The sequence below is a fragment of the Vidua chalybeata genome, chromosome 23, assembly GCF_026979565.1.
Source record: "Vidua chalybeata isolate OUT-0048 chromosome 23, bVidCha1 merged haplotype, whole genome shotgun sequence".
In the NCBI taxonomy this organism is placed as follows: domain Eukaryota; kingdom Metazoa; phylum Chordata; class Aves; order Passeriformes; family Viduidae; genus Vidua; species Vidua chalybeata.
Window position 1 is genome coordinate 1,004,456 of NC_071552.1, and position 12,656 is coordinate 1,017,111.

The 12,656-nt window shown below is 54.5% G+C and overlaps 1 protein-coding gene across 2 annotated transcripts in view; it reads right to left on the reverse strand.

Annotated features, from left to right (window-relative positions):
• Nucleotides 1-680: 680 nt before the first annotated feature.
• Nucleotides 681-12,656, reverse strand: part of DSCAML1 (DS cell adhesion molecule like 1) — a 95,933-nt gene continuing 83,957 nt past the window's right edge. The window contains exons 19-33 of one of the 2 annotated variants that reach the window (XM_053963544.1): nt 12,489-12,644; nt 11,807-11,946; nt 10,535-10,688; nt 10,226-10,343; nt 9,972-10,135; nt 9,680-9,778; nt 7,813-8,001; nt 7,442-7,729; nt 7,199-7,354; nt 7,048-7,078; nt 6,583-6,686; nt 6,300-6,452; nt 5,902-6,096; nt 4,887-5,198; nt 681-1,552 (exon numbers count right to left, since the gene is read on the reverse strand). In XM_053963544.1, coding sequence (XP_053819519.1) covers nt 1,098-1,552; nt 4,887-5,198; nt 5,902-6,096; nt 6,300-6,452; nt 6,583-6,686; nt 7,048-7,078; nt 7,199-7,354; nt 7,442-7,729; nt 7,813-8,001; nt 9,680-9,778; nt 9,972-10,135; nt 10,226-10,343; nt 10,535-10,688; nt 11,807-11,946; nt 12,489-12,644 — 2,714 coding nt within the window. In that variant the 3' untranslated portion in view covers nt 681-1,097. Of the gene's footprint in view, nt 1,553-4,886; nt 5,199-5,901; nt 6,097-6,299; nt 6,453-6,582; nt 6,702-7,047; nt 7,079-7,198; nt 7,355-7,441; nt 7,730-7,812; nt 8,002-9,679; nt 9,779-9,971; nt 10,136-10,225; nt 10,344-10,534; nt 10,689-11,806; nt 11,947-12,488; nt 12,645-12,656 lie in introns of both variants that reach the window. The other variant, XM_053963543.1, reaches the window with a different exon arrangement.

A 12,656-nucleotide genomic window follows, 5' to 3' on the forward strand; every position in this document is an offset into this window, starting at 1 on the left:
CCCCGTGTCCTGGGGCTCCTGTGCAGTGCTGTGCTGCCCTGAGCCACATTCACCAGGATCCAGGGAGGCAGAGACACCGTGGGTCAGGGCTCTGTGCTGCATTCCCCGGGCTCCAGGCTCTGCTGGATCCCCCAGGGCGCGTTCCAGCGTGACCAAGGACAGCAGTGCTCCTTCTCCTGCTCCCGGGTGGGGCTGGGACACATCCCAGGGAACAAGACCCTGCTTGGAGGAGCTGCTGTGCCTCGCTGGGTGCTGGATCTGATGCTGGAGCCCCCCTGCACTTACCGTGAGCCGCCGGAGCCGTGCTGTGGCTCACGAGGGTCTGGGCAGCCGTTCGCCCCTCTGGATGAGCTGGACCGGCATTCCTGTTTGGCACCATGGTTTGTCCTGGGCTGGAGCTGGACTTGGTACTGCTCTCTCAGTGCTGTGGCACACTCTGGTCATGACTGGTCTGCCCTGCTCCATGGAACCATCCCCAGGACCCTGCTCCAGTTTCTGACCCTCCTCCTGCCCCACAGCTCTGCAGGTGGATACGTGCTTTATTATTCTTTAATATTCAACCCCTTGTCTTTGTATTTCTGCACTTTGGCTGCCCTGGGCTGTCCCTCTCCATCTTCCTGCCCTGTCCTGCCCCAGCCCTGCTCTGCCTAATTCCCTGCTGACTTTACAAACGCCCCACGTATAAACATAACCTTTATTGCACACAGCGCTGGGTTTTTTTTCATAGAAAAAGGTATTAACACATAAGCATTTGCAAATTGAAGCAACTCCTGCTGTTTTCAGAACAGTAAAATAGCATGCAATGTCTCGGAGACGTTCCTTTTTTAAAACCACCGACAAGATCAGGGAGAGAAAAAAAAAAAAAAAAGTCGCTGAGTCTTTCCTTGTGCCCCTTTCAAAATGATGTGAAATATATATATATGTTTACATATATATTATATTTTTAAATCTGTAACATCAAATTCTTTGTGCCCTGGTTTCTTTTTCTGTTCGGAGAAGAAGAAAATAGCTTCATTTATACAAAAGAGTCCGTTATGTACAAGTTTGTTAATTAAATATAAACGGCGCGGGGAAACGAGCAGCATCCGGCGGCGGCCCTACACCAGCGTGTAGGACTTGGAGTAGGCTCCGGCACCCTGTTTTTGAGACCTGCCTACCCCCGACGTGCTCATCTCCAGCAGCGAGTCCCTGGAGCCCCCCACTTTGGAGTGCGTGGGCACCCGCGCCTCGGCAGCGGCGGCGGCCACGGGGGGCTCGGCGGCCACGGGGGGAGCCGGGGCGGCGCTGGCGGCGGGCGCGGGTGCGGGGCCGGCCGGGCCGGGCATGGGGAGAGTCCTCTGAGGTAAGGTGGTTGCGGCGGAGGCCGGGGGAGGCAGCCCCAGGGGCTTGGCGCCGGGCTCCAGCGTCATGTGCCGGGCCTGCGCGTGGTACGCCCGGGCCAGGTTGCGGATGGAGGCTTCCCGCGGCGGCACCACCGGGCACGGCTCGTGCGCGTCGGGCTTGCGGAAGAAGGCCTCCGACTTGACATACAGCGGGAGGTTGCAGTAGTCACCTGCCGAGGGAAGAGCAGGCAGGTAAGGCTCTGCAGGGACCCTCTTTCCCCCCACCCTCTGGACATATTGGCGTTGGGCTACGGAGAACACGTTGGGCTACGGAGAACACGTTGGGCTACGGAGAACACGTTGGGCTACGGAGAACACGTTGGGCTACGGAGAACCTGTTGGGCTACGGAGAACACGTTGGGCTACGGAGAACACGTTGGGCTACGGAGAACACGTTGGGCTACGGAGAATGAGTTGGGCTATGGAGAACCTGTACTATGAAGAACCTGTTCTATCAAGATCGTGTTGTGCTACAGAGAACATGTTGGACTATGTAGAACCTGTGCCATGGAGAACCTGGGCTTCAGAGAACGTGTTCTGTTGAGAACATTTTGTGCTACAAAATGTTGGGCTATGGAGAACCTGGGCTACAGAGAACCTGTTGTGTTGAGAACATTTTGTGCTACAGAGAGCACGTTGGGCTATGGCGAACCTGGGCTACAGAGAACGTGTTGTATTGAGAACATTTTGTGCTACAAAATGTTGGGCTATGGCAAACCTGGGCTACAGAGAACGTGTTCTGTTGAGAACATTTTGTGCTACAAAATGTTGGGCTATGGAGAACCTGGGCTACAAAGAATGTGTTGTGTTGAGAACATTTTGTGCTACAGAGAACATGTTGGGCTATGGAGAACCTGGGCTACAGAGAATGCGTTGGGCTGCAGAGAACGTGTTCTATGGAGAACGTCTCGTGCTACACAGAGCAGGCCCTGCTGTACAGGGAGAACGTGTTGTGCCATAGAGAACGTGCTGTGCTATAAAGAACGTGTCACACTGCCATCCCAAAATTGTCCTGCTCCGTGCAATGCAACGCCTGGGGTGCGTCAGGCTCTAGCGTTCAACGCTGTACACGATGTCCTGTAATGTGTCGTGATGTAATAGTGTTAATTATAATGCCAAATGTACAGTGATAGATGTTATAATGTGATGTAATACTGAATGCACAGTGTCATACACTGTTATAGTAGCAATAACGTGATGCTGAAGGTCTGATACAGGACAGGCACAGATCCTGTTCTGTACAGGACGGGGGAAATGCTCCTTGTGCTCTGTGTCCCACCTGTGCCAGCACCCAGCAGTGGGAGTTGGTGTGTCCTAGACCCAGCTTTACCCTGCCAAGGTGAGTGGCTGTGCTGCCATAAACCACAGATTCTGCTGCGTTGTGTTATGGCATCATCTACAGTTAGTGCCCTAATTTAAGGGTTTTATGTCTATGTATGGATAAGAGCCCGCGTTGTTATATTGGCTGTTATTGGTGTTATAGGGTTTATTCCTGTTCTATTACACTGCTCCCTTTGTGTTCAGCAGCATCACCTCCAGCTGTAGGGCCTTAATTTAAGGATTTATATGTCCATAGATCTAAAACCCTGTTATTAGTTTGCCTTTTATATTTGCAACATATAACACCTCTAGCCCAAGAGCGTTGCTCCTTTAATTGTATATATTGTGCAGTGTGTGCTGTAAGGGCACGCTCCTCTCTTCACAGGATGTGGAGAGAATGTAATTAATGCAGGATCTGTGGTGTTAATATAGGATACAGCACATATACATATGGGATTATATGTGTCAGTACCTTAATTTTAGGAGTTATGGTTATGTGTATATATATAAAGTTTTACATTAAAAGATAAATATTATTTTTATATAAATAAATATTATATGTAATAACATATATTTAAATAATAAATATTATATGTAATAACTATTATATATAATAAATATATATAATAACTATTATATATAATAAATATTATTTATATATTAAAAAGTACATAATCTCTATATAAATACATATAAATGTCTATATTAAAATACAAAAAAAATATATAGATATATACATAAATCTCTATATAAAGATATTAAAATTTACATGTAAGTATTCAAAAACCTATATATAAATGTATCAATTTTTATATGGCAATATATAAATTGCTATGTAAAATATAGAAATTTGTAGATCAATATATAAAATTCTATATTAAGAATATAAAAATTTATGTATATTTTATATACATGTATATATTTGCATATAAACATATAAAAATATATAGTTAAATATATAAAAATAATATTATATAGATTTTTATATATATATAAAGCCCTGTGTTATTATATTGTCTCTTAGAGGTATTATATTGGTGTTATTATAGCACTATTGCCTTAAATCCTGTATGCTTTATAATAGGTTCTGTAAATTCCTTTTTTTTTTTTTTTTAAGGTTACAACTGTGTTATACCTAATACACTCTGTGCTACTTAAACCATGCCATTAAAATATGTGGTCTAATTTCAGGAGAAAGATGATCCCATTATATTGTGTGTTATATAATCAGTAAATAAATTAACTATCAATTCCCACCTATGGTTTTTTCAATCTCTCTTCCAGGTATTGTTCTATTTTGAGGTAATAAAACTCCTGGGGGTGAGAGATTGTCGGGGTTCTAGCACTAAGGATAGGGAAGAAATACTGAGGAATACCAAGGAATACTGATGAACACTAAAGCAGGGGGAAAAATACTGATAAACACTGAGGAATACTAAAAACGAGGCAGGGAAATACTGAGAACACCAAATAATGGGGAAGGTACTGAGGGTCTGGGGCAGTGCTGAAAAATGGGGGGGAGATAACAAGGAATACTGATGGATATTAAAAATGGTAATGAATACTAAGGAAGGGGAAGGAAGAGTAAAGAATAGCCAGGGATACTGAAAAATGGGATGGAACACTAAAGAAGGGAAAAGAATACTAAAAAACCAACAAAAATAATGAAAATATCAATGAATGAGGAAAGAACAGTAAGGATGCCAACAAATAGGAAGGAATCCTAAAGAATGGGAAGGAACAGTAAAGAGTAGACAGGGATATTGAAAATGGGAAAGAATAATGAAAAAAAAACATGGGGCAATATTGAGGGATGTGGAAAGAACAGTGAGGAGTGCTAACAAATAGGAAGGAATACCAAAAAGTGGGAAGGAACAGTAAAATACAGGGGGGAAATATTAAGGTATGGGAAGGAACACTAAAGAATGGGGAGAAATCCAAGGAACTTGGCAAAAACCCCCCGAAGATTGGGTGGAATACCAAGCAATGGATGGACTGCCAAAGAAAGGATGAAATACCAATAAATGGGGAACGACATTAATCAACAGAGAAAGAACATTACAGCGCGGCGAGAAATACCAAGAATGCCGAGGAGTACAGGACTGGGAAGGCCTCTTAAGGATTTTGGGAAGCTCTGGGGCGCTGAGGCCGGGCAGGACCCCCACATAGCCCATGGGAACCTACTCTTGCTGGCGCGGTGTGGGATGGGCACGGCCACGCCCTTGCCGCGCTCGCTGTCCTGGGGCTTGGGCGGGGACGCGGTGAAGCGGCAGATGCCGGGCTCGGACGGGGTGCTCATGGAGGTCATGCTGTCGGCGTTGTCCGTGGTGCCCGTGGTCATCTGGTCCGAGGAGCTGTCGGAGATGAAGCACTCGGTGATCTCGAACTTGGCGTGCTGCAGCTGCTCCTCCAGCTTGGCGTGCTCGTAGGCGCGCGCCAGCTCCTCGTAGGTGGACGAGGCGCTCTCCGTGGACACCATGCTGTTCCGCCCCTTGTCTGTGGGGAGAGGGTGTGTCACCTACCTGCGAGTTCTCCCTGGCCTGGGAGCGCCTTTTTCCATGTCGTGGGAATGCCCAGGCTGTCCCTGCTGGGATACACCTGGCCACCTTCAGGGACAGGACATAGAGCAACCCGGACTAGTGGGAGGGTGTGGATATTCTCAGTTCAGTCAGAGAGAAAAAGAGAAAGATTTCTGCCAGACTAAGCCTGGGAAAAAATCCAAAAAGAATGTAAAAAATCTATTATCTTGCCTTCTGTTCACATTGTTTATAGATATGTTCTACCACGCTGACCTAAGTCCAGTGTACCAACCAGGTGAAATGTTTTTACTCTAAGACCAATGGAATTAAAGTTCACGATGTTCTCTATAAAAGAGAGAAGTGCTTTTGAATAAATGCTCATTTTGCCTTCTTGAAATCATGTGAGTCATTTTGCCTGTCCCTGGCTCAACAGCGTCAGAAGGGTGGAACAAGATGAGCAATAAGGTCCCTTCCAACCCAAACCACTTTGTTTTTTAATGATCCTATCTGTCCCCATAGCTGGGCATCGCCCTGGCTGCTCAGAGCCACCAAGTCGCGGTTCCACAATCCCACTGATAAATTCTGCCGTCACCCTGAACTCACAGTTCGGGGTCTCTGCGAGCCCCAAAGCAGCAGATTGCTGCCAGCAGCCGTGCCAGGGAGGCGGTGGCCCTGCTCACCTGTGTCCTGCGAGAGGCTGGCGCTGTAGCTGTCACTCTCGGTGACCGTGATGCCGTGCTGGGAGCCCACTGTCCTCCAGTCCGAGGTGAGGGTCCGCGCGGGGGTGGACGCCTGGCACTTGGTGAGTGTCCACTGGCTGGAGTACCGGTTGCGGGTGCTGTGCGCAGACTTCACGCTCTTCCTCGACACGGGGTCTACGGCACAAAGGCGGCAGAGTCACGGTGGGGCCCTCCCACTCACAGCCAGGATGCTCTCCTCTCTCCCTGGAGCACAGCCTACCCCTTCTTCCTTCCCAGCAGCTGCTTTTGGGCACAGCCAGTGCTGGAGGAGAGTCCCCCCACACCTGCCCCGTGTGTGCAGCCCCCAGCACAGCCAGCCCGGCCCCACACACACTCACTGGTGCCGGGGCGGATGTCGGACATGTCGATGAGGGGCCCCGTGTTCTGGATCAGGGCCGGGTGATGCAGAGAGACGCCCGTGCAGAAGCTCTGGGGGTTCACTGCCTGGCTGAACTCCGTGTCGGTCACCGGGATGGTGGCTTTGTCATCCCCTGTGCGAGGGAGCTGGAGCTCAGACCTCTCTGGCCAGGCACTGTAGGCACCTGCTGGCCCACACTCAGTCCATCCATGGGACCCCAGCGCTCTGGGGCAGCAGGGGATGGGAGCTTTGCCTGTGCTTACCCAGCTGCTTGATGCCCTCCTTGTCCTCGATGAGGAGCTGCACCCGCGGGATGTCGATGTGCAGGCGGGGGCCCTGTGGGGGCCCCTTCACCGGCGTGTCAAAGCTGCGGTTATTCTTGCTGTGAGGTGAGAGGGGACGCAGACCCGCCCATTACCGGACAGAGCCCCGGCGGCTCCAGCCTGGCACGGGCTGGGGATTGCCACCAGCCAGCCCACCCGGGGCTCAGCTCTGCCCAGGCAAGCTCCAGTGTGGGTGCTGGGAGCCTCGGGCAGGCAGGAGCATCCAGCAGCACTGGGCTGCTGCGCCACAGAGTCACTGCCGCAACCTTGACGGGTGTGAGCGTGAGAAGGTCTGAAACTGAGTGAGGGCTGGACCTGGGCTTAAAAGCAGCCACGACCACCCCCAGCACCACCTATTCCCTGCCTGCCCACCCAGTCCCAGCCACAGGCAGATGCAAGACTCACCTGATCAGCATTTCTGCCAAACTCTTCGCATCTGTGCAGGAGACACAAAAACCAAGAAGTTTTTTTGTAAGGGAGCAGTTTAGGGCACAATGAGGCAGCCCAGGAACACAAACTGGGGTCCCCTTTGCTGTGCCTCTGAATCCCATCTCACCTCGAAGCCTCTTCAGCCGCTTCTCCTTCCTCTTCTTGCGGATGATGAAGAGCAGGGCCACTCCCAGCGTGGCCAGGATCACGGGGCAGGCGATGGTGAAGAGCTTCTTCACGTCATCACCTTCCCCTTGGGCAGACTTGATCGGGGGGATGGTGCCTAGGGCAGAGCACGGGCAGGTGGGCACTCGGCGTGCCGGGACCCCCCGCTCTGGTGGCACTTCCCCCAGCCCGTGTCCCCACTCACTGCCGTCGTAGTCCAGCGTGGCGAACTGCGTGGTCTCGTTGCCGCAGCCGGCGCTGTTGCAGGCCTTCATGCGCAGCTCGTACCAGGTGGCCTCGCGCAGCTCGGTCAAGAACACCTCGCTGGAGCTGTTGGTGCGCAGGCTCTGCCACACCCAGTTGCCCTTGGGCCGGTACTCCAGCACGATGGCGGTGATGGGGCAGCCCCCGCTGCTCCAGCCCTGCAGGTTCAGCCTGGCGTGCGTGGAGTTGATGTGGGTGAAGAGGTGCTGGTCCTTGCTGAAGGAGGGCTCTGCGGGAGAGGAGCTGTCAGGAGGGTGGGGAGGGGACCCCCGTGGCCTCTGGCGGGGCAGGGACACCGCAGGCCAGGCTCACCTCTGCCGTGGGTCTTGGCCTCGATGATCTCGCTGATGCGGCCGGCGCCGACACTGTTCTTGGCCGCCAGCTTCACCTTGTACCAGGTGCCACACTTGAGGCTCTCCAGCTTGAAGGAGCGCTCGGAGGAGCTGATGAACACGTCCTTCCACTCCTCGCTGTTGTCCACCGAGTACTGGAGCACGAAGCCTGTGGGAGCAAGGAGGGGGTCACCTCTGGGCACACAGGCGAGGGGAAGGGGTTATGGCTGGCACAAAGCCTCTGCCCACGTCCAGCACAGCCTTGCAGTGCCAGAGCACCCATCAGACACCAATTCCTGCACTACTCTGCACTCACGAGCGGTGGTGGAAGCTGCTTGCTGTGCCCACCACACAGAGCCAGGCAGGAGCCATGGACAAGAGAAGCGTGGGCACACCCAGAACCTCCTGAGAGCTCTGCCAGCGCCCCTGGTCACACCTCGCCTGCCCCCAGCATGCCCAGGATGGCCCCACTGCTCATTTCCACATGGGAGTGCATGCTGTGATTGACTGGTGAGAGGCTATAAAGGGAAAGCTGGAATTAAGCAGCTCCCTCGGGAGGCTGCAGGGAAGTTGCTTCTGTCATTGCAGACCGCCTCCTCTCCCGTGATGAAGAGTATTAGGAAGCACACTGTGTCCTAGATGAGCAAACCTGTTACGCTGCCATCAACAAGGCACCTGGAGACGGCTGGTCTGGGCTTCCCGGGAGAGCACAGGGACACAGGGACAGCCCCGAGGGCATCGGGGCACCTCGGGACAGCACATCCTTGCTGCCCTGGCCATGCCGACCAAACTTTCCTGGTGCACTGATAGGTTTGGCTATTTCTGCAGGATATTTAGCCAATTCTCAAATAAAAATAGCAGGGAAGAGTAGGCTTCCTGCCTTGCTGTGTGCATAATGAGCTGCACCAGGCAGGGCTGGCAGGATGGCCCCGGTGCCAGCACCACCCAGGTACCACCGTGGCAATGCCAGAGGGTTCACGTGAAGGAGCTCTGTGAACACCCAGCTCCAGCTCGGGCAGAGCAGTGGGGACACTGCTCACACCTTCCCACCGCCAAGGATTCCCTGTGGATGGTGACACCAGAGGCTTCCCAAAGCCATGGGCGTGTGATTCCCAGCCATGTCCACACCAGCCTTGACACCCCCACACCATCCACCCTGGTGCCTGCCACTGCTTATTTATTTATTTTGTACATGCGGTTTGTTTTTAATATTTCTAATCCAATTATAACCAAATTTATCAACAGAGTCCGCTGGAGTGAAAGGCTGCTGGCTGGGGAGATTTGCTTGTAATTACTTTCATGCTTTTAATTAATTGTAAGCGAGGTCTCCTTCCTCGCTCCCCGCTCCCCCCTCTGCACGCAGCTGTTTCAACCTATAATTCATGAGATGAATCAGAGCAGAAAGGAGACTTGGGAAAGCTGGGATGCTCCAGGAGCCCTCCCAAAGCCCCCAGCCTGTCAGGGATGTGGGACACCTGCTGCTCTGCTGGGTTCAGGGTGGCACCAATGCCAGGAGACACGGAGCAGCATTGGGGCTGGCCCTGGCCACCACCACTTTAGCACCCAGTGATGTGCCCTTCATTAGCTACATCAGTCCCTGCAGCTTGTCCAAAACCCCTGACCAAAACCTGACAAACCCCTCACCAGGGCTGGCAGCCCCTGCTAAGAGCTCAGAGGCATCAACCTTACTCTGAATCATTTCTGAGGCATTTTGGAGAGGGGGAAACTGAGGTGCAGATACAAAAACGTGGCACAGTGTGCCTGAAAATATGTTCCATGAGAGCGAAACCAGTCATGGTTCTGGGGTGAGCTGCTGGCAGCAGCCCCATCACTCACAGCAGCCCTACCTCGGATGGAGCTGCCCCCATTGTCCCCAGGGATCCAGGCCAGCGTGATGGACGATGCCGAGGTCTTGGAGACGGTCAGGCGGGGCTGGTCTGGGGGCACTAGGGAGGAGGGAAAGCCCATGAGCACCTCACAGACGCAGAGTGCCCCAAACTGTGCCCCCCAAAAGCGGCAAGGAGACCTCGCCCTCATGCCTGGGCCAGCAGGAGCCCCTGGTGCAGGACAGACCCCGGGCACCGGTCAGTGGGGATGGAGCGTGTCCGTGCAGGGCAGGCACGGAGGTGGAACCCTCACCTTGCACCAGCAGGTTGATGATGATGGTGTCGAAGCCCCAGGTGTTGGTGGCAGTGCAGGTGTAGTAGCCGGAGTCCTCGGCTTTCACCGAGCGCAGCACCAGCGTCCCGTTGGCCTGGATCAGGCGATGGCCGTCCACTGTCACCGGGATGGCAGAGTCCTCGCTGCCCAGGAGGAGAGGGGGCACGTCAGCCGTGTGTGGCACAGCCAGGGCTGGCACTGGCCCCCAGCACGGCTGGCAGCCGCCTCCATACCTGTCCTTGGTCCACTTGATGGCAGGGACCGGCTCCCCGACGGAGTTGCACGGCAGCCTCACGTCCTTCATCCACGGCGTGGTGACGGTGCCTCCGAAGGAGATGATCTTGGCGGGGGCTTGGGGGCAAGGAGGAGGTCAGCCTGGGGGGCAGGCCCCGTGCACAGACCCCTCCCCGAGGTGTAAGGAGACCTGGGACCCCCAGTGCTGCCCCTCCTCTGCCCTGGGGTCACCCAGCCGTGGCTTCCTGCGGGCCACGGGGCAGGGCACAGCGGCGGAGCTGTCCCCCCAGGCTGGCAGCCCACCGTACCTTTGCCCGCAGGCTCGATGGTGACCTTCTCGCTGATGTTCCCGCGGCCGGCGGAGGTGACGGCGGCCACCCAGAGCAGGTACTGCTGCCCCCGGTTCAGGTGGGCGATGCGGTAGAAGAGCTGGTCCGGGCTGGTCTCGTACTCGCTGGGAGCCTGCGGAGGGGGACACGGGAGAAGGTGAAGCTTCTGTGAGACCCTCAGCAGCGGCTCGGCTCCGCTCACATCCCTCAATGCCGGGCAGAGCCAGCTGGTGTCGTGATTCCTCCAGGGAGCCGGGCTGGAGCCCGAGGAGCAGATGGCTGCGCCGGCATCCTTGTTCCCGGGAAAGGACGCTGCCCCGGCCCCGCCGAGCTGCAGCAGAGCCAGCCTGGAGACAACCCCAGCCGGGATGGCCCAAACCCTCTGCGGTCACAGCGAGAGGCCAAGGGGCCCCCAAAAAACCCACGTGGGGTCACCGCATCGCCCACAGCATCTTCTCCAGCCCTGCGGACTGTGTGCAGGCACTGGGGCCAGTCCCCATCACAGCGGGGACAAAGTCGCCCTGCCCCACGAACGCCACGAGGGGAAGCACTGCCTGGCACAGCACCCGGCTGTGCCACCATGCCAGCACCGGGCAGGGATGGGCTCCACGACCCGCGTGGCACAGGATGGGTCCATTAAAACATGACTTGGCAGGTACCTGTGTGCTCACTGTTGGCACACGTGTGCCCTTGTGGGGACACGGATGTGAGCGTACCCCAAAGCAGACACACCTATATGAATATTGTATAGTATACATAATTTTTTTTTTTACCCAAATGACAGTTTTGACAAGATGCCAAGAAAACAATATCAGATCCCAGCGGTTTTACCAGTTGCTTTGATGAAAAGATTATGTTGCCCTGGAAACCAGAGGCTCAGATAGTGAAATGAGTTTGAGAAGGAGCTTTTGATAAGCACTAGTCTGCAGACCTCCCATCAACCTCTCCCTCACCAAGGAGGGATGGGGCCAGGTTGGATTTCTATTTCATTTTCGGTCAGCTGCTGGCATGTTTCCCCCTCTGGAGCAAGCACTGAGCAGGGCAGATGCCAGAGAATGGGAACAGAGAGACGATGGGACCATTCCCTGCTGCACAGTGCCCATGGATGCCCTTGGACAATTCCGCAGTGCACCCCAAGAGGTCTTTGCTGCGGCTGCTGCCTGGCATCAGCTCTCCCTCCCGTTCCTGCTTGGCCAGCTCAGCATTCCCTGGCACACTGTGGCGATTCCCAGCCCCGTTCCCATCGCGTACCGGCTGCCCCGAGCCGGGGCTGGAGCAGAAGATGGTGTACTTCCGAATGATGCCGTTGGGCTTGGCCGGCGGCAGCCAGGACACCACCACGCTGCTGGCAGAGGACGGCACAGCCTTGATCCCAGCTGGGGGACCTGGAACTGAGGAGGGACAGCGTGGCAGAGCTGGTGCCAGGAGGTCTCCAAGGTGTCTGCCCAGCTGGGAGATGTGACGGCACCCTGCTGCGGGGCTGGCATCCCAAGCGCACCCTGGGGAGCAGCTGCAGTGGCGGTGTCACACACAGGCAGGGACAGGTCTGCCTGCAGGACACCTCTCCACGGGTGGCTCCGGTCCCCGTGTGAGCCAGAGGCAGGAGGGTTAATTGCAGCCCAAGCTCTGCTTTAGAAATCATGATTGGCTTTTAATGGCCATCTCCTTAATCTGTCAGCCGTACCCTGCCCAGCTGCGCCTCCCTCCCAGCATCTGGCGCTTCCCTAGGACACAGGCCCAGGGATGCTCTGCTAGCGAGCTAATGGCATTAAAGTAGGGCAGGCGGGGTGTAAATATTTAAATATCCGCACTTAAGGAAAAGGAAAAAAAGGGAAAGGGAAATGCCCTGCCCATGGCTGTACACGGGGGGTTTCCTCTGTGCCCCAGCAGCCGCTCCAGCCCCTGGGCACGAGCGGGTGGCAGAGCCACTTACTGTCCTCCTTGGTCTGGATGTAGAGCACGCTGCTGCGGACGCCGTCGCCCGCCTGGGTGTAGGCCAGCACCTGCACGCTGTAGTTGGTGAATTTCTCCATGCCCCGCAGCTCCACTCGCTCCCGCGTGGTCGTGATGTTCTGCATCTCGCCCCACTCTGCGGGAGACG